This window comes from Vidua macroura (assembly GCF_024509145.1).
Source record: "Vidua macroura isolate BioBank_ID:100142 chromosome W unlocalized genomic scaffold, ASM2450914v1 whyW_random_scaffold_74, whole genome shotgun sequence".
In the NCBI taxonomy this organism is placed as follows: Eukaryota; Metazoa; Chordata; class Aves; order Passeriformes; family Viduidae; genus Vidua; species Vidua macroura.
The window spans coordinates 1,900,610-1,922,052 of record NW_026530539.1 but is presented as its reverse complement, the minus strand read 5'-3'; the positions used below and the strand labels follow the sequence as shown (position 1 = coordinate 1,922,052).

At 43.1% G+C, this 21,443-nt stretch overlaps 1 protein-coding gene across 1 annotated transcript in view; it reads left to right on the top strand.

The window, feature by feature from the left end:
• The window catches only part of LOC128822770 (protein C18orf25-like), a 78,389-nt gene extending 57,521 nt beyond the window's left edge, over positions 1 to 20,868 (top strand). Inside the window, exons 4-5 of the mRNA XM_054004580.1 lie at positions 15,440 to 15,566; positions 19,184 to 20,868. Of these exons, the coding sequence (XP_053860555.1) occupies positions 15,440 to 15,566; positions 19,184 to 19,373 (317 nt within the window). The 3' untranslated portion in view covers positions 19,374 to 20,868. The remainder of the gene's footprint in view (positions 1 to 15,439; positions 15,567 to 19,183) is intronic.
• Positions 20,869 to 21,443: the final 575 nt, after the last annotated feature.

The following is a 21,443-nucleotide window of genomic DNA, read 5'->3' as shown; positions in this document are numbered from 1 at the left end:
TTCCTGACCACCTGCTGGAAGGGAGCCATCAGAACTTCCCCAGCATCTCCCCCAATATCTCCTTTCTGCCTTCTGGTGTATCCCACAATCAGACTAAAATCCTCTGATCCCCTAAAAAATTCTCTCCATTCCAGTCCAGTTTCCCACAACCTCCTCATACATCTAAACATATTCCTGTTTGATTGATCATTCCCCCTCCATTCTTTGCCGAGGAGCAACCATCAGCTCTAAATCCTTTTCCTATTCTCACCTGCACTTTAAGCACCCCTGTCCTATTCTACACGCAGAACAACATATCTTCAACTATTTGCCTTTCTTTTCCTTTTCAAGGGCTAAAATGAATGGATCTTGTGGGGTTGTCCTGCATTTCTTTTGCTATTCTGGATGATTTCTTAGGGTGAAAAAACAAGTCAACATAAAGAACTTCATCCCACTTATTCTCCCTTCTACAAAACAGCATTAATTACAATATGGTATTATACTGTAAGGTTCCATCCCTTAGGCCACTTTTCTTGATCTTCCAGTATGTAAAGTGGCCACCACTGATTACAAAATTTTATGTTTTTCTCGTGTAAGGGGATCACCTCCAATTTGTTTCCAATGTTTCAAGATACACTGCAGTGGTGACACCTGTGAAACCCCTTTTGAGGTTTTGTTTCCCATTACAACCAATTACCATTTAGGAGCTCCTAGAAGGGACTCTAACCCTTCCCTGTTTCCTCCCACCTTAGGTACCTTTAAACCCAACCCTGCAAAGGTTTTGCTGGGCCTAACAGGCAGATTAACAGTTAACACCTTTAAAGTAAAGTAAAGAATGCCTTTATCTTACCAGGGGTCTTGCTCTGATTTTCTTTGGACTGGGGCTTGAAGGTTCTCCCTGAGAACCCCTTGATGATGGCTGGAAGTCCTGCAATCCCTTGGATCTGTTGAAATTCAGGAGTATATTCCACCTGAGTTGCCAAAACTGTTACCAAAAATTCGGTAAAATAATAAAAAAACTCCTTAACACCAATGTAGTATTAAAAATCAGGTATTCTTTACTTGGTTAGATGCACAAGGGGATATCTCCTCCAAAAATCATGCTGTAGCAGCAGTGACATTCAGAAGAGAGGAGATGAGAATCTCTGAGATGGTGATCATAAACTCATCAAATAGTTTAGGTTGAAAGGGACATTAAAGATCATCTCATTCCAACCCTCCTGCCATGGGCAAGGGCCCCTTCCACTAGACCAGGATGCCCAAAGCCCCATCCAACCTGGCCTTGAACAATCCCAGGGATGGGGCAGCCACAGCTTCTTTGGGCAACCTGTACCAGTGCCTCACCACCTTCACAGGAAAGAATTTCTTCCTAATATCTAATCTAAACCTGCCCTCTGTCATTTTGAAGCCACCAGCACATGAATCAAAGCCTCTGAGCACTTCCATTTCATGTTTCTCTGTGTGCCCAGCCACTTCTATTAAATAAAGAAATATCTGTGACCCATTAGGGGGCTTTCTGGGTGTGGGAGGATGTGAGCAAGTATTTGGAAGGTTTCTCTCCTCCAGTGATTTGGAAGTTCACCCCTGAACAACTACAGGACCCTGTTAAACAGATTAAATGTCTGAAGGGAAAATGATGTGGCAGCTCCAGAGAGGGGCGGCTTACTGCAGTGTTCTGGGCACTGGCCACTGTCTACTGGATACTGTTCCTAATGGTACAGCACCTTCCAAGGGAAGGAAAACAAATCAACAGGCACCATGGCCACACAAACAGCAACCCAACCAGACAGACAGCCCAAGCCAGTAGCAGTCACCCCTGTTCAGAAAAGGAAATCCAAGACCAAATCAGTTTGCTTAGTGAGTGATGAAGGGGAGGCATGACCCTCACAACCAGCAAAAGAGACAGAGCCAGAGATAATCATGCAATCCATCTCCCTGGGTGAGCTGTATGAGCTGCAGAGAGTTCACCTGCCAGACAGATGAGTCCATACTGACCTGGCTGTTCCACCTCTGGAATGTCACAACTGAAAACATGAACCTAGATGGTAGTGAAGCCAGGCAATTAGGATCCCTGTCCAGGGATGTGTTTATTCATAAGGGGATCGGAAAAAAGCAACAAAATCTCAGCCTTTGGAGGTGACTCCTATCAAGTGTCAGGGAAAGATACCTTCGCTGGTGTATTGGGTTTGCATGGTCTGGTTTTTGGTAGCTGGGGACCACAGGGGTGGCTCCTGTGAGGAGCTGCTAGAAGCATCCTCAGTGTCCAGAAGAGCCAGTCCCTGGTGGCTCCAAAGATGGATGTGCCGCTGACCAAGGCTGGGCCAATTAGAAATGATGGTAACACCTCTGTGATAACATATTTAAGAAAAAATCAAAACAAAAAGTGGTGATGCAGTTTTAATTTCAGCCAGAGAAGAGTGAGAATATGTGAGAAGAAAAACTATGCAGACACCAAGGTCAGTGGAGGGGGGGGAGGAGATGCTCCAGGTGCCAGAGCTGAGATTTCTCTGCAAACCATGGTGAAACAGGCTGTCCACCTTCAGCCATGGAGGAGACCCACACTGGAGCAGGTGGATGCCTGGCTGTTACTCCATGGGAGACCTATGGAAAGAGAGGCCCTGTTCCCATGCTAGAGCAGCCTGTCCTTGAATGACTGCACCCTGTGGAAGAGTGATCCATGCTGTAGCAGTTTGAGGGGTACTGTTGCCTGTAGGATGGATTCACTTTGCAGCAGTTTGCAAAGAGCTGTTTTTTGTGAGATGGACTCATGTCAGAGAAGTTCACGGAGAACTGTCTCCCATGGGAGGGACCCCATAGTGCAGCAGGGGAATGACTCCTCTCCCTGAGCAATGGGAGAAGCCACTAGTGATGAACTGACCATAACCCCCATTTCCTGTCTCCCTGCAGTGCTGAGGTAGGAGGTAGAGCTGGGAAGGAGGAAGACATGGGGGTAAGGCATTTTTAAGGTTTTATTTTACTTTTCATTATCCTGTTCTGATTTTGTTAGCAATTAATTCACTTACTATCTATAAGTTGAGCCTGTTTTACCCATGATGGTATTTGGTGAGGGATCTCTCCAGGTCTTTATCTCAACCCATGAACCCTTTCTTAAATTTTCTCTCCTCTGTCCATCTGTGGAGGGGAGTGAGTGAGCAGCTTTGGTGGGTGCCTGGCATCCAGCCAGCATCAACCCATGACAGCAGGGAAGACCAAGACCTCTATGAGCAGCAAGGCCAGTGGAGCACCATGGAGGAGGGTATCCAGTGCCTGAGAGAAATAGCTGAGATGGAGATAATTTTTTCAGATGATGAGCAATTCCCTACAAGTCCAGACTGTGTCCAGTGTACATCACAGATGTGGACGAAATTCATATGGCTCAGGTTGAGCATATATTCCTACTACTTTGCACCCCTGCAATGAAAGGAGAGAGAAGACACAGTGGGTATTTTGGCTACCAAACTCTGGAGATGAAGACACTATCACCCTATTAAAGGCCCATGTCTTGGCCATGGAAACAGAACTGGACAAGCATATCCAGAAATTGGAAAATTGAAAAGGACCATCAGAAACTCAGAGAGTATCTTAGGGACGGAATGTTCCATGTCTCACTAGTACAGACCAGAGCCCCTGCTATTAGGAGCAGGCATCCCCCAGATGGGAAGAAAGAAGGTCATCTGTGGTTTTTACCTGCATGACCATGGAGAAGACACAAAGAGATGGGATGGAAAACCTACCTCTGCCCTAGTAGCACAGTTACTGGAGTTGAGAGGAAGAATTACTGCCACAAGAAACTTGTCAAGGATAAATGCTGCTCTGGTCTATCGTGGGCAAGCCCCTAGGTAGAATAGAAGAGATGATGCTGTCCAATCCTCTGGAAGGGATTTCCAGGTCATACTTACAGGGAGGAAGCAACAAGCACTGTGAATAGAACTAGAAGGGCCCTGCCTCTGGCCAAGTAGAGGCAAGGGACAATCAGATCTATTGGACTGTGTGGATCTGATGGCCTGGCACATCAGACCCACAAGAATATAAAGCTCTAGTTGACACTGGTACACAATGTTCCCTGATGTTCCATCAAGATATGTAGGGATGGAATCTATCTCCACTTCTGGGGTGACAGGGGGATCCCAACAGCTGACTGTACTGGAAGCTAAAGTGAGCCTGACTGGGGAAGAGTGGCAAAAACACCCCATTGTGACTGGCCCAGAGGCCCCATGCATCCTTGGCATAGATTTCCTCAGGAGAGGGTATTTCAAAGACCCAAAAGGATACTGTTGGGATTTGGGGATAGCTGCTCTGGAGACAGAAGAAACAAGACAGCTGAATACTTTGCCTGGTCTCTCAGAGGATCCTTCTGCTGTGGGACTGCTGAGGGTCAAAGAAGAACAGGTATAGATCGCCACTGCAACAGTGCATCGTCGCCAATACCACACCAACTGAGACTCCATGATTTCCATCCATAAGATGATCTGTAAACTGGAGAACCAGGGAGTGGTCAGCAAGACTTGTTCACCCTTTAATAGTCCTATATGGCCAGTGCATAAGTCCAGTGGAGAGTGGAGGCTGACAGTGGACTATCATGGCCTGAATGATGTCATACCACCGAGTGCTGCTGTGCTGGACATGCTGGAACTTCAGTACAAACTAGAGTCCAAGGCAGCAAAGTGGTGCTACCATCAACATTGCTAATGCATTTTTCTCCATTCTTTTAGCAGCAGAGTGCAGGCCACAGTTTGCTTTCACCTGGAGGGCCATCCAGTACATCTGGAACTGACTGCCCCAGGGGTAGAAACACAGCCCAACCATCTGCCATGGAAAAGGGTGAGGCTCCAGAACACTTGCAGTACACTGATGACATCACTATATGGGGAAACAGAGCAGAGGAAGTTTTTTGAAAAAGGACAGAAGATAATCCAAATCCTCCTGACAGCTGGTTTTGCCATAAAGCAAAGTAAGGTCAAGGGACCTGCCCAGGAAATTCAGTTCTTAGGAGTAAAATTGGCAAGATGAACGTTGTCAGATTCCAGTGGATGTGATTAACAAAATAGCAGCTATGTCCCTGCATCTGGCTCTCAGTGGCCACGGGATGGAGGTTCGCCAACTAGCTGTCCCGCTTGTGGCCGGAGGGCAGACATGCGAGTGGCCACCCCCGAGTCTCTGCCGAGACTGTTGCGGATGGCGGTGATTGTTGTGGCGTGGGTAGCACAGCAGAGGCACAGAGCACGAGGAAATCGAGGCAGAGGAATAAGGGAAGGACACTTGTCTGAGTCTCCAAAGATTTAATCTCGAAGGGGGACAGAGCAAGTGACAAATCTGAACCTGAAGGGGCTACTTTTAAAGGATAGGGGGAACACGGGGAGGACACAACCTTTGACCAATAGGAGGGCATTAGGGGAGGGGTGCAGGGTAAGGGCTCCCCAATAGAAGCCAACACAGGGAGGGAGCAAGCCCCACAATCCAATTCTGCTTTGAGAAAGGGATGAAAGACAGGGAACACTCCAGAACCAAAGGAGTGTGCTATCTTTGAAAGACAGGGGTAAGACAAGGGAACAAGGGAGGTATGCAGGTGGATTGACATGTAGATTGACATACATTTTGGTGGGGAAAACTGTGGTAAACAACTCAGGACTGAACCATTAGGGAAGCCAAATGGGGTACAGAGAACAAACCACTACAAACTTATAACAAGGAATATTAAAACCTACTACAGAAGAACAAACTGTAAAATAACAGACTAACACATGTCCCCACTGACGAGCAAGAAGGAAACAGGCTTTCCTAGGTGCTGTGGGTTTTTGGAAGATGCACATCCCAGAGTAAAGTCAGATTTTAAGCCCTCTCAATCTTGTGACCCAGAAGAAAAATTATTTTAAACAGGGCCATGAACAACAACAAGGTTTTGAACAGATTAAACAGCAGATTGTTCGTGCAGTAGCCCTTGGTCCAGTCAGGACAAGACAGGATGTGAGGAACATGCTCTACACTGCAGCTAGGAAGAATGGTCCTTCCTGGAGGCTCTGGCAAAAAGTACCTGGAGAGACTTGAGGATGATCCCTGGGATTCTGGACTTGGGGGTGCAGAGGATCTAAGGCCAGCTACACCCCAACTGAGAAGGAGATCCTAGCAGCTGATGAAGGTTTTCAAGCTGCTTCAAATGTGATTGGCACCAAAGCACAGTTCCTCCTGGCACTCTGACTGCCAGTGCTGGGCTGGATGTTCAGACAGAAAGTCCCTTTCCGCACATCATTGCCTCTGGTGCTTCGTGGATTAAGTGGATCACTGATCACACAGCAAGCTCAGAAAGGAAATCCTAATTGCCCTGGGATCTTGAAGATCATTGCAAACTGGCCTAAAGGTGAAAATTTTGAACTATCATTAGAAGAGGAGGAGGACAAGGCAAGAGGTGCTAAGGAGGCCCCAGCATATAATCAGCTACCAGAAGATGAAAACAGACACACTCTTCACTAACGGCTCCTGACATATTGTAGGGATACAATGAAAATGAAAAGCTGCCCTACACAGTCCCACATGATGAGTCACAGGAAGCTATTGAGGGACAAGGTGGATCAAGTCAGGTTGCAGAGTTGAACGACATCCAGCTGGTTTTATATATGGCTCAAAGAGAGAGATGGCAAACAAACTACCTCTACACTGACTCCTGGATAATAGCAAGCACCTTGTGGGGATGGGTGGACCAATGGATGAAGGCCACTTGGCAGCACAAAGGAAAACCCATCTCAGCTTCTGAATTGTGGCAAGAGATCGTTGCCTGGGTAGAGAAGATGACTGTGAAAGTAAATCATGTAGATGCACACGTATCTAAGAGTCGGGCTAAAAATGAGCATCACAACAACAGACAGATTGATCAAGCTGCCAAGAATAAAGTATCTGAGGTAGATCTGGACTGGCAACATAAAGGTGAGCTATTTCTAGCTCAGTGGGCCCATGACACCTCAGGTTATCAGGGAAGAGATGTAATATACAGATGGGCTTGTGACTAAGGGGTGGACTTAACCATGGACACCATCTCTCAAGTTATTCATAACTGTGAAATGTGCTGCAATCAAGCAGGCCAAGTGGGTAAAGCCTCTGTGGCATGGGGGATGATGGTCAAAATATAAATATGGGGAGGCCTGTCAGATTCATTACATCACACTCCCGCAAACGTGCCAAGGCAAGTGTTACGTGCTTACAATGGTGGGAGCAATCACCGGATGGCTGGAGACACACCCTTTGCCTCACGCCACTGCCCAGAACACCCTCTTGGGCCTTGAAAAGCAAATCCTGCGGCTTCATGGCACCCCAGAAAGAAGTGAGTCGAACGATTAGACTCATTTCAAAAACAACCTCATAGACACCTGGGCCAGAGAGCGTGGTATTGAGTAGGTGTATCATATTCCCTATCATGCACCAGCCTCTAGGAAAGTTAAACAGCAGAATGGACTGCTAAAAACCACATTGAAAGCAATGGGTGGTGGGACCTTCAAACACTGGGATCTGCATTTAGCCAAGGCCACCTGGTTAGTTAACATCAGAGGTTCTACCAATCAAGGTGTCCCTGCTCAGTCAGGACCCTTATGTACCAGTGTCATGGTTTGACGCTGGCACAATGCCAGTGCACTCATGAAAATATATTTTTCTCAAATGACTGCCATGAGATGTGACCAGAAACAGAGCAGAGCAGGCTCAAGCTTAAAAATAAAGAAAATAACTTTATTAACCTACAACTCTAATAAAAGGAACACACAGAATTCAGAATGAAAACCTTCCAAAACATTCCTCCTCCCCCCACCCAATTTCTAACAGAACACAGTGAGACAAAACCCTGGATTCCCAATTAAGGTACTACCCCTCAGATAATCAATTCTCAGTTCATCAAGGGAGACAGGAGTCTCTCTTGTACCATAGACTGCCCCAGGAAACACAATTGCAACCTCTTGTGTTTCCATGTTACACATGGCACCACCCGGAGAAAATCTGCAATTGTAACATTATCCTCCTATGTACAGTGCTCTCACCACTGTGCATGGACTGAGACTGCTCATAGGGTTCTTTTAAGGATGCTTTGCCAAGGACTAAAGAACAACAGTTTCTCATTTTGGGACAACAGTCTGAAATGAACAGGGCTAATGCCTTTATTAATGTTCAGCTCTTTATTAAAAAGATCAGCTGGGCAGGGGCCTCGACATGGAGCTCACCCCCGCGGTTGTAGCTTTCCCAGGTGGCCGAAAGGAAGGACGCATGCAGAGTCTGTCACTGAAGTCCAGAGCAGCAGCTGTCCCTTCTTCTTTCATTGTGGCACACCGGTGGCCAGGAGTGAGGAGGCGTGGCGTGCAGAGTCTGTTGCTGAAGTCCAGAACAACAGCTGTCCCCGCTCCTTCCCTGGTGGCAGCACCAGGGCTCTCTCTCTGTCTCTCTGTCTCCCTGCTTCTCACAGCCTAATATAGTCTATTCTTTCTTAGGTGATGGTGACGGTTAAAAGTCAATCAGGGGATGTGTTTCCCTCTTCCTCAGCTAGGGCATTTGTCTAGACTCCTCTACTGTGTTCAGTTTTTGATTTATGGTCCTTTTTATCTCCTAAAAATACTCCCATGATCCTAAGGGTTTTTTTATTTGCATGTTAGTCCCAGAATGGCAGCGTGGAGGGGTGGGAGGCCAGTTATCTCCAGGTAGTTTAGGGAAAACAAACAGAGCAATTAGCTAATTAGCATTTCAATATCGGTACTTAGCTAGAGTTAGTAGTTTTTTTAGTGTTGCCATAGGAACTAAGAAGGCCCTGCCCGCATCTGCATCTCTGGGGAACACGTGGAAACTGTTCATTACACAGTCCCCCCATTTTCTCCTCCCCTGGGGCCAAGGGTCTTGAGAACAGAAATCTTCTTCCCTGAAGACAGAGGACACCACCACACCCTTCTCATCTTTTCTCTGTTCACTTCACTCCTGCACATGACGTCACTCACTGAAACAGGTCACTCTCACTCCTGTCACTCTCTTGGCTCAAGTCATTGCATCCCCCTAGAATGCAGTCTGTGTTGCAGGAGAAATTGGTTGTCTATGGCTATACAAGAAAAGTCCAGTCAAGGCCACTCCATCATCTCCTTCCACTTAGGATTTCTTCTTCTAACATCTCAAGTCCCAGTCTGTCTCTCTTCTCTTTCAAATCGAGGAGGAGTAGTGTTCTGCAAAGCTTTCTTTGCCCAGGAAAGGGTTAAAAGTCTCCGGCTCCCAGGACAGATGAGATCTCACAGCAAGCTGCCCAGCTCTCCCGGGGCTGGGCACCTTCCCCCCTCCCTTCTCTTTCTCCTCTGCCAGGTACTGCCGGCACATGATATCAAATTTCCAGGTAGAACAGGCTCTCTCTCTCTCTCTCTCCCTCTGGGGGGGCTGCCTGGGACATTTCAGTGTTTCTCCACCCTTGCGTCCTGCGGGGGCCGACCGCGGGGCCGACCCAGTTCCATTCCCTTCACCCCCCTTCTCTTTCTAGGGTTCCAGCCTACCTCAGCCATAGGCCGCATGGCTTCCCCTCCCCCACCCAGCCTGTGGCTGGGCAGGGGAGTCTGCACTCTTTGCTGACTGGAACAAAAGAGAAAGTTCCCCTGGGAGTTCTCTGCTTTTAACCCTCTGTGTTCTCAGAGGTGTGTCCAATGTCTTCAGTGGTCACACCAGGTGTCAATATTCAAATCTGACCACTGATTAGTTTGACTATAACTTCCCAAGTAAACTCACTTCATTATCAACCTATGACAACCACAGAGAAAAAGTCCCTGTGGTGCAAATGAGAAATAAGAAAGACAGTTTGGATTAACCTTGCCTCAAGCAAAGACAAACTTATTGGTGGGATTGTTTTTGCTTAAGGATCTGGTTGCACTTGATGGGTAATGCAGAGGGATGGGGAAACACAATCCCTCAAGGGGATTTGATTTTTTGGTGAGAGCCGTCTGTAATGTTGAATTGTGTATGTAATACTGGTTGTTGAATGACACTCCCACTGTATATCGTAAATACCCTGGCCAATGAATTTGGACTACTCAAGTTACACTAGTCACAGACTAAAATTAACTCAATAAATATCTTGGGGGAACTGTCATTGAGCACTTAAATTATAACTGTGTTTGTATATAGTTATTTGTATGTGTATGTGTATACATTTGAAAGCTATAAAATCTGGGCATGAGTTGCATGGTATAGAGTAAGGGGTGACAGTGTCTTGGGTACAGAGACAAGGGGGTGGAGCTTTCAGTGCTGTTTATTCAATACCATTTTACGTCATAACCATGGGCATGTGTTGGGGTTTGACACTGGCTAGAAGCTAGAAGCCAGGCACCCACAAAAAAACATTCACTCATTCTCCTCTGCTATAGTTGAGCAGAGGAGGGGGAAAGAACAACCAAAGGGGCTCATGAGTTAAGGATTGGGAAGAAACACTCTAAGGGCAAAACAGGCTCAAAACTTAAAAGATATAAAGAAAAATTTATTAACAGAATTAAAAGAGGATAATGAGAACTAAAATAAACCTTTAGAACACCTTCCCCCCCCCCCCGCCCTTCTTTCCTTTCTGCCAACAACGAAAGGAGACAAAACATGGGTTTTTTTGTCAGTTTGTCACTTCTAAAAAATATTTTTTTCAGTTTGCTTAGGGACAGGAGTCTCTTTTGCTATTCCGTGGGGTCTTTTCCATGGGAGACAGTTCTCTGTGAACTTTTTCAGCATGGTTCTAATTTTCACAAGTAGCAGTCCCGCCTGACCTGCTGCAACGTGAGTCCCTGCCACAGGCAGTCTTCCCACAACTGTTTTCATGGGTCATTGGTTCATGGGGTGTAGTCTTTTAAGGATGAGCTGTTCTTTTCTGGAAGCTAGGGTCCTCTTTCTCTATCTCAGAAAGCAAGGGTCTTCTCTCCCTGTTCAAGTTTCTCACTATATTACAGCTTTTCAGCATCCATGCGCTCCAGTGTGAGCACTCTTTTTCACGGGCCACGGGTGAACTCTGCATCCCCCCCCCATGCACTTCATGAATTACAGGGAAACAGTTTGTTGTATTATAGTCCTCACCACGGCTTGCAGAAGGATTTCATCTCCAATGCCTGTAGCACCTCCCCCTCCCTCCTTTGCACCGACCTTAGTGTTGCCATGTTGCTCTCCTCACGTGTCTTCACCTTTTCTTTGACTCGGGAGAGAATTGGTGTTTGTAGATTAGTTTGTTCTCAAGTTCTATAAATTGAAAAGTTTTTATAGAATTCTGCTGAAAGGTTGATCCCATCTGGGCTCTGCATTGGGGAGCTGCTCGCCATGCCCCTTGCCTCTGGCTATGTAGTCCCCTCCAGAACCGAGCAGGTGGTGCCGGCCACCATTTAGCGCTTCTCTTCATGCGAGGCATCGAAAAGGAGAAGTTATTATTGCCGGCCCTGCTCTTCTGTCTACTGCACGGGTGGTTAAAAGTAGCTAAGCAAGTAAAGTTCATTGCGAGCCATGCTGTGCCGCCGCTCCCAGCCCTGAGATGGCCACGGCCGGGTGCCTGCTCCTGGCCCCAGCTGCCCCCAGTGCCAGCCACAAGACTGCTCTCAGTGCCAGGAGGGCACTGGCACGTACCCATCCCTCCAAGGAAGAAAGAGATCTTCCCATGTTTTTTTCTTTCTTAAATATGCTATCACAGAGGCATTCCCAACTTCTCTAATTGGGCCAGCCAATATGTCCATCATCACTACCTTCAGGGATTGGCTCTACTGGACATAGTAGAAGTTTCTAGGAGTTTGTCTCTCAGAGGCAGCTTCTGTGGCTTCCTCTGCCCCCACTAAAAGCCAGGTTGTGTTAAACTAACACAGTGTGCTTTTGGCAGGGAAAATGCCATGACCAGAAATGGAATGGGGGCCATTTTTGTTTGGCTTACTCCAGCTAAAGGACCTGCAGACCCCAGCACTCCACACCCCACTGTTTTCCCCCATTTCCCATCCCTCCAGGATGTTTTTGCAGAACAAGGGGCTGAGGAGAGACATCGGCGCTGCTCCCGGGGGTTGGTGCTGAAGTGACAGCTCTGTGATGCAGCTGAGACCAACGGAGCCAGGGCTGTGCAGCTTTCAGTTCACCATAGGACCAGTTCTTCCCCCCCTTCAGGGTGGCAAAGTGACCTGGAGCAAGGGCACTGATTTCAAATGAGTCTGGCCAAGCCAAGAGGGAGTCCAGCTGAGCCGAAAAGGAGCCCAGTGAGGTGGTAGGAAAAGGCAGTAAGGTGGCATAACCAACCCCCCACACACACCCCCAGTGGTAGTGGCAGTGCAGGAACCTGGTGTCAAACTGAACTCAGCAGGGAGAGATACTCGCTGCCACCACCACTGTCACTGCTGCAGTGACAGAGCAGGAAACCCTCCACTGCAAATCTGGAGCTGCTCCAGGTAGCACCAGCACCTCCCATCCCCCATTGGAATTGCTCCATAAGTCCCTGCCATCTTTTCTTTGTTCCAGGGAGGCCATATGATATTGTTGCCTTTTTCTCAGCGTGAAAATGAAACTTGAGATATTTTTAGTAAGGAGGTGTCCTGGATTAGGGCAAATTTGGGAGAAAACCTCCAAAAAGGGCCCCCCCAGAAAGCCAACCCACACGGCCCCTCCCCCCAACCAGTTCGGGAAAATTTCCTCGGAAAAAAGTGGAAAAAAAACCTGTTTATTTAAACAGGCAAAGCATTCCTCAGCACATAAAATGAACAATACCAGGTGACAAAACTCATTAGTTGCTCTGAAGAGATGACAAATTCAGAAAGTCTCTCCTGGGAGTGGTCGCTCTGTTACCAGTCCCTCCAGCGCTGGGAAAGGCTGCTGCCCAGAGTAGGCCCCGGTAGGACACAAAGTGAGAGCTCTCGATGTTTCCCCGGGTCCCAGTCTGGAGCAGGTTCAAACGGATCCAAGAAAAGGGAAAGAAAACCAGTCCAGGGAAAACTTGGACTGCCTCAGCTAGCTAAACTAACTAAAAAGCAAAGGAGCCCTGTGTTCTGCCCCGTCCCTGCCCAGACAACACAGTGGAGTTTTGTGTTCCAGCAGACTGTGGAGGAGTGAGTGCAGGCTGATAACAAAACTCCGTGCTTCTTCTTCTCCCCTCCTTCACTCTCCAAGCCAGTCTTGAAGGCAGAGAATAGAATATCCAGCATAAACAGAACACCCGATTGGGGATACAAGCATCATAACGTCACCCTAGGACAGGAGGTAATATAAGAGCAGATCTTTATTTGAAGGCCTTCAGGGGCAGTTATGGAAAGATGTCCACAAAAGCCCACCCACCCAGGGGTGAGTACATTTTTATAGGTTTTAGGAAATTAGCATAATTGATAAAAAGCAACAATTAGGAGGACAAGTGGTGATGCAATTCCCCCCCAGGTCAAGCCCCTTCTCTGGATTCCCCCCTTGGCAGTAGCTTACTTTGTCCATGAAAATGTATCTTGAAGACTTGTTCTCAATCTTGGTTCCCAGGAAGAACCAAGAAAGCATAGCGGCCTTGTACCCCCCGGAGCTTGGAGCTCTGGAATTTGTTTTGTCTTCCTGCCTAGGGAAAGGCCATGGAAAAGTACTGGGAAAACTAGCCACTAATACAATAGACTACAAAGCTACAAATATATGTGCGAAGAATACAGAAAACATATAAAAGAAGAAAAGGCAAACCCCAAAACATCGTCAACACCTTGCTTTTTTTGGTTAAACCACTCCCTCTTTTGTACAATTTTCTTTTTTATTGTTGTGTTTATTGATATTTTATTTGTTGGGGAAGATGAAATAGCAAGGCCCTATAAATATGATGGCCTGGCAAAAGAATCAGAGAATACAGATATCGAGATGAAAACGAGGTTTGAAATACCAAACCTTAATCACTGAGCATCTCGAAAACAGTAATGCAATCCCCCCTTTCTGATAGATCCTAAGGTCAAATGGAATGTCCTGTCTCACCCCCCAATGTGTGGTTCATCCCATACCTGTAACCCTCCCCTGAAGTATCAGATGTCTGTAACCCCATTGGCCCAAGTCCTGTCCCAGCCCACCTTGAAGCCCCCTGATAAGGTGTGGCCGAGGGACCGGACGCTCTCTCTCTCGGACCTTCCTGCTGGGACACCCACCTGGCACCATCTCTCTCTCTCCCCCCGCTCTCCCTGGGCCTGCCACGAGTTGCGGCTAGCAACTCTAAGCAGGGCCCTTCATCCTTTACAATAAACCATATGCTCTAAAGACCGGGCCTCAGAGATCCTTCGCCACCACCCATCCAAACCGTCCTGGAGTCCAGCAATCCCCGCATTATTTAGTAAAATTGTGGCTCTAACCTTTTTTAACCTCTTGTAGTTTCATTTTTTGGTTTTTTTCTTCCCTCCACTGTCATGAGGGAGGGAAGGGGGAAGGGGCTCATTTGGTCTTAAACTTTCCATCACTGTAAAACCATTATATCCTCTCATCTTTGAAGAGATGCCTACTCAAGCTAGATATACATAATATATTCACCTTCTCTCAAATTTCCTGCTTGACTACTGATTCTTCCCGTGTGTAATACAGATGAGTGAGTGGTTCCCAAGGAGTAGGTAGTGTCATCTGTTTCAAGGCTGCCCAGCATCACCCAGGTTACTGCTAAAGAGACAGTAGAAGTAATTGTCTTTTTTTGTTCCCTAAAACAACATTTTTAAAAATAGAAGTTATCTTTTTCAATTTAAATCTTATTTTAAATTGATTTTTAAAATAATGTATTTACTGTAAAAGAAATAATTTGGTCTAGTTTGTGTTTTCTTTGAAAATATTATTTAATATGTCCCAACACAGCTTCATTAATTGGGGTTAAGAACCTTCTTGGTATTTAGAGAGGACAGACTGAGGAACTGGATATCATTGAGGAACTGTAATTTAAAAAAACACTGCTGTATATGGGATTTGAGAAAAACAGAGGATTTTTGTTAAAAGTCTTTCCAATAATGTTAGAGCAGATGTGTGAAGAAGCATGGCCAGAAATTGATGGGTTTATTATTTTTTTTTTTCATTGACTGGCTTCCCCTATTAAAAAAAAAGAAAATTTTACTCAGTGTATGATATCTATGTCCAGCCTATAGGCTTTATTTGTCACAGTATCACTGACTTTGATTTATTTGCATTAGATGGTCTTGTTTCTTTATTTCAAAGGGGTTTAGGCACAGTCTAACTCAGCATTGTCGTAAAGTAACAGCTGGAAATCCTAATTACATTGAATGTTCTTGATGCAACAATTGGACTTGGTTCACATTTGTGTGATAACACCATCACTGGAGCTATTGAGACTGGATAAATCCAGTTGTCATCCTGTATTGGGTGATAAACAGAAAGTTGGATAACTTAATCTAAAAAGATTTTCCATTTGCAGTGTTTCAGTATTTTTTTGTTGTTCACTTGGGAAATTCCTTTTTCAGCTGATTTCTGAGTTATGTAAGATGTTAAACATTGGCTGTATTTGCATTTTCCCCATCTATAGGTCATTTGGATCCAGGCTTCCTTGCAGGTGACAAAATATCTTTAAGTAATGCCCAGATCAATGAAGAAATTAATATCGCCTCTTCTGATAGTGAAGTAGAGATTGTTGGAGTTCAGGAACATGCCAGGTATGAATTCCTTTTTCTTGTTCTAATATTTATTTAATTTTATCAGAATATCTGTATTGCCAAAATTAATAAAGAAAAAAATCCTGACTTTCACTGCTGTGGTTATCCATCCATGACTGATGCCCAAAAGGTAGCAAATGTTGCACTCGTTTTGTCTATTCCACTGGTCATGGTGATATCAGAATGCATTTTTCTTTAGAACATTACCAACTTGATAAGTATTCTTATTAAGCTTGTGATTTGATATCAAACATTAACAGGCTAAAGATATGTACTATTAAAGTACCAAATATTGAAATACCAAATGTATAGACATCAGGAATTCAGATTTTAAAGGCATAGTGTGAATATGCAAATAATGAAATGAAAATATTTTTATAGGTTCTTGTTTCCTTTCAAATATTACCTTTAAGCATTTAATCAGCTTCCACTTTAATTAATCAGTAGTTGTAAAAATGCTATTAAGTTTTCAATAGCTTATATCTTAAGATAACCCCTTTAGATTGAAAATCATATCTTCACAAATCTTGGTTTTATTTCAGGATACAAAAGAGTTCAAATCCCCAAAATAGAGGGGAGTAATGAAACCAGAGGTTTGTCTCAAGCTCAGATAGAAAGCTGTCCACCTGTGCTTCAGGTGTTATTCTTACTAGGCATTTTTTGAATGTTACTCTTCATCTTTAGTCTATGATCTTTCCTTGGCTTAAGATATTACGAAGCAGTTGAACAAGACTGGCATTTGCATATAGTATGGAGTGCCAATTTGGTGGAATAAAAGCAAGTTAAAACAGTATATGGACAAGGTCCCTCTAAAACTAGTCTGCTGCCTGGTGGATATGGTGGATGCTTGGAGTCAGAAAAAGCATGTGAGGAACAAAGCAGAGCTGTTCTTTGTTGTCCCTTCGCCACATCTTTCTTGGTGAAAGAAGGAAGATGTGTAGGACCCAGTTTCCCAGGCAGGAAACTGTACAGATAGTATGGGCACAGTCCAGTGCTGTTGAATATGAAAAAAGGAAATTTAAAGGTCCGGAAGGAAGAGATTTAGTCTTTGCTTTTAGAATAATGGAAGTCCTTGAGTGTCTAACTCTTCTGGAAGATACTAATTCCTTAGGAAGTAGCTCTCCTGACTGTTTATCCAGCAGACCCAGGGCTTGGAGTATCTTTGTGCCAATAATAAGCAGCGTGGACTTGTCCTCCAATATTAGTTTGTGTAAATCTGTCTAGCACTATGCATGCACAACCCTTCTGTTTGAGGTCCCCTATTCAGAAACTTTCCATGCCTCTTGCCTCAATAATATTTACTGTGTACAAGAATGGAAATGTGAAGTAAATGCAGAACTGCCATTTAAAATCAGTTTTAGTAGATATGGACTGAAATAATTTCAACAAAGAGACTTAAAGCACACTTCTGTGCTTTCCTTTGTTCATGTAACCATCTATCATCTCCCACAGACTAGTTTTTACTGGGTCTGTTAAATATTCACGTGTTTCAGTTGCTCAAATCCTATTTAGAATTGTATTTCTCTTGCAGGTCTAGGCCTGCAGTTATGAAATATTGGTGGGCTTCTTTCAGGATTGTCTTTTGGAAAAAGTTTAGGTTTTTGATCAGTATTTTTACATGCTTAGCATGGTGTTTGGATTCTGTTCTCTTGCTCACACTGGTTTTTATCATGCTCCATATTCCATTTAATGACAATTATTGGACTGGTGTGAGTCATGACACCCTGGAGTTTGTCCATCATTTGTAGTTTATCAGATTATTAACATATTGGTGCAGTTTTTCATCATTAGAATATTACTTGGCATCTACTTAAGACACCAAGACTATTTTTTTAGTTTGTTTAATTTTTTCCAGTTATGCTTAAAAATATTTCTTCCTAAAATAAAGAAATCAGATATATTTGTTAGAGTTCCAGTCTCTTATTGCTAATTCTTTGTAGATATGTGTTGCCGTTGAGGCAGGATGGGAATAAAGAAGACTCCAAGTCAGAAGGCAAGAAGAGAACTGAACTGATTTATTTCAAATACATTGCTTTTTTTATAGAGAACATCATGCAGACCAATTTCATTGGTCTTAAAGTAAAAACGTCTCACACCATTGGTGCCCTGTGAATGACGCACAATAGCAGAACATATCTATAAACAATGTGAACAACAAGAGAGATAGTGAATTATTTACATTCCTTTCGAACTCTTTCCCAGGCTCAGCCTGGTAGAAATCTCTCCTTTTGTCTCTGACTGAACTGAGAATATCCATAGATACATACTTTAAGTATGTATTTTTAAGAGTGAAGAAGTAATGAAAAAGTCATTCTAAATATCAAAGCATCACATCCAAAAATAAATAGTGTATCTGAGAAGGCAATGAGACATTTATATTCAGAGAAGTTACAGCTCAGCGAATGAGATTTTTCATTCTATTTCATGAAACGCTAACGAGAACCAAGAGACATGAGCATAACCTAAGTAGTTCTGGAGAAAATAAATTGCATGACCTCAAAATAAATTAAAAAAATAACTAAAACATAAATGTCAGGGATATTTGAGCAACACATAAAATTTAGGTTCCTGAAATACAGTACATGCACATTCACAAAGAAATGGGAAAAGCTTACCCCAGCAGCCAAAACACTTCCTACTTATGTGTGCAACCACCATCAGTGCTTATGAGGCAAACCAGTTTTTGAAGCACTAGGTATCAAGTTTTCCTAGTGTTTGTTTAAGATTTACAGGTGGAAACTATCATCTTAAATACTCCAGTAAATTCTTGTAATCACTTTATCATATAACAAAATTGGTCTTTCATTGTATTGGGTTTTTTTACTAATTATTATTAGCTTGTACTTCAATCATAACATATCTACTATGAATGTAATAGGTAAAAATACTGTGCAAATAAGTAGATATGTACCTTGCTTCAGCAAGGCGCTTGAGTGTGTGTTTATCTTTAAATACATTATTTAGTCTCATTGACTATAATCACTGAAAGATTCATTGTTTTGCTGAAGTTGGGCTGTACTGTTATCAGTGAGCATTTCTCAGAATTATTGTAATTTTAGTTAAGAAGACCAAAAGAAATTTCAAATGTAATGGCTGTAATAATCAAATTGACAAGCTTTCTTTTTTATTACTGTAATGAAAGTATCATTGCCTCCTTATTTTAACATGGATTTGATTTCATATAGAAAGACAGCTTTTCTTTGTCTCATCCAACCTCACTTAAAATTTTTCTCTTTTTAAGTCCAGCAGGTAAAAGTGCTATCAGGAAACTATGCTTCTCAATAATGAATGGTATTACACATAATAGGACAGAGCTCTTCAAGATCCTTGAGATCCATGCACATATTTTGTAAGGAATATCACTTTATACCCACTGGCAGAATTCAGTTTTTAAAAATAATTTCATCACCACCACCACCACCAAGTTTAAATTTAGTCTCAGCTTTGTTTACTGGGTATTTAAGATGTGATGGACTCTACAAATGGAAAATCCACAAGGACATTTTAGAGAGGGGCATGTTAACAAGATGCCTAAGAGATAAAACACTGCAATTAAGAATCTTGCTCCTGAATTCAATAGTAACTTTAATCCTTTGTGGTTTTTTGCCTTGTTACAGGTATGTGCATCCCAGGGGAGGTGTGATTCAGAGTGTGTCTTCTTGGAAGCATGACTCAAGCTCACAATATATTAACAGTCACCAAACACAATCATGGACAGCAGTGACTCCCCAACAGAACTGGTCTTCACCCCCAGAAGTAGTAGACCTCACTTTGGATGAGGATACAAGACGCAAATATCTACTGTAATGCAGCATACCTTTGTTTCTGTCCCCACCTCTTCTCCCGTTTGTGGCACAGAAGTTCATTGTTAAAGTTTCAACTTCAGAAGCTCCCTTCTTGGCTTTACAAAATTCAAACTCATTATCTTTTTCATTTCCATAAGAATGTAGTATGATTTCAATATAATTTTAAATGGTTTTACCTTCTCAAAGAAGGATTCATCCCAGAATTAAAGCCTAACAGTACCAAATTTAAAACACATCTACAGTTTCTAACATGTGCGTGTTAATCTGAAGAAATAACTGTGTAGACTTATGTCCATCCGCCCTTTCTCACCTCCAATTTCAGAACATTTTTAGTTTATCAGTATATTGAGTTTGTTAGTAGAAGTTAGTGTTTTGCTGTGTGAGCATCAGTGGTTTTGAGAAATGCTGCGTCCTCACTGATTTCAGTGAAACTGGGGGTATTCAGTACTTCTGAAAATTGGGCCAAGAGTATTTTTACCTAAACTGATTTGGATATTTTACCAGCAGGAGGGACTGTCTTTAATGCAAACGGCCCATAACATATGCACTGAACAGCTTTTATATTAAGCATTTTTATTTTCAATATAATTTCTAGTTTGCACTCTTCAGTTCTGAGTATTCTGACTACTGTGTTTCACTGATCATTTACCATGTCTTGTTATTGTTTAAAATAGTAATAATAGTGACTTACTAGCAGATGATTATGGCAAAAGCACAGGAAAAAGAAAAGTAATAAAAAGGCCCAGCATCCCTCTCTTTTTTAAATAGAGCTGAATTTTTTTGCCTAAATCAGAGTCTTGCCTGGAGTAGGAGAGAAATGAAACATTTTGCTTGCAGTCCTGATTTCTACTGTTGTTTATTTGCTTCATTCACCATCTCAAAAGAAAACCCAACCGCAAACAAATTCCAAAATCCCAGTCTGGCAAAGCACTTTAGCAGCTGTGTAACATTCATCAGGGACAGTTTGCTGAAACTAGATGGACTGTTCAAGTGCTTAAAACTCTGTCCTAAAAGGTGTTGCAGGATTAGAACTTAAGGTTGCGATTTTTTTAATTATTATTATTTTTTAAAATAGATCTGTACTATTTTCCTGGCTTTAGGTCATGTCTCTTATACTAGTTTTGGAATTATTTTTTCAGATATGATTCAGGAAACACTTTCGACCAGAATATTTACTGAAATCAGCGAAACTACTTACTTTAGCAGACTGTAGTTTCTGTAGTGTATATGGAAATTCTTGCCACTCACCTGTCATTTTGAGCCTTTCTCAAGGCAAAAACCAAAGATTAGACTTTACAAGATTGTATTCACTTTAAATGTCTATTGTGTAATTGAAACATTTCTTTGTATTCCTGTTGTTTCTAGTGGGAATTTTGTACAGCTCTATCATCAGATTTTCTGCCATTTGAGGCTGAACAGGCAGTAATGAGGACATGGGAAGTTCTGTTTTCTTTTTGTGTTGGCTGGTTTATAAATTTTATTTGGCTTCCAATAATTTTATCTGCAGGCAAAAAAAAAAAAAAAAAAAAGCAGAACAGCTCAGACGGCACTTTAAAGAACAATTAGGTAAGGGATTGATATTCCAATTTCAAGCTTTCTAAAACATTTATTATAAGTATATTGCATGGCCAGAAAAATGTATGTGGTGCTTCTAGTGACCGATTTCTTTCTCTGGGGGAAGGAAAGAGGTAGGGAGAGGAGTGTGGATGGAGCCCGTTCACACTACAGTAGGGAAAAGCCCCGTGCTATTTGGGCACTATATTCAGTAGTATTCTTTTCTCCTTCCATTTTAATCACACAACTCAGCCATTATTTTAGTGGACTAGCACACATTTTGCAACAGTAACTTAAACAGTGACATACTGTGTCTGCTTTTTCCTGTTTCACAAAGTCTTTTGAACATCAGTTGTGAAGAAAGTTGCAGAAATCCATTTGTAGTCCTTCTATGAAAAATGCAAGCTAATGCTCTTGTTTTTCAGTTTGATGTGACTTCTGTGTATATATAAAAACAACTGTGTCCTAACCAAGCTTACTCCAATTGTGCACTGTGTTTGTTTAAACAGTTCATGCA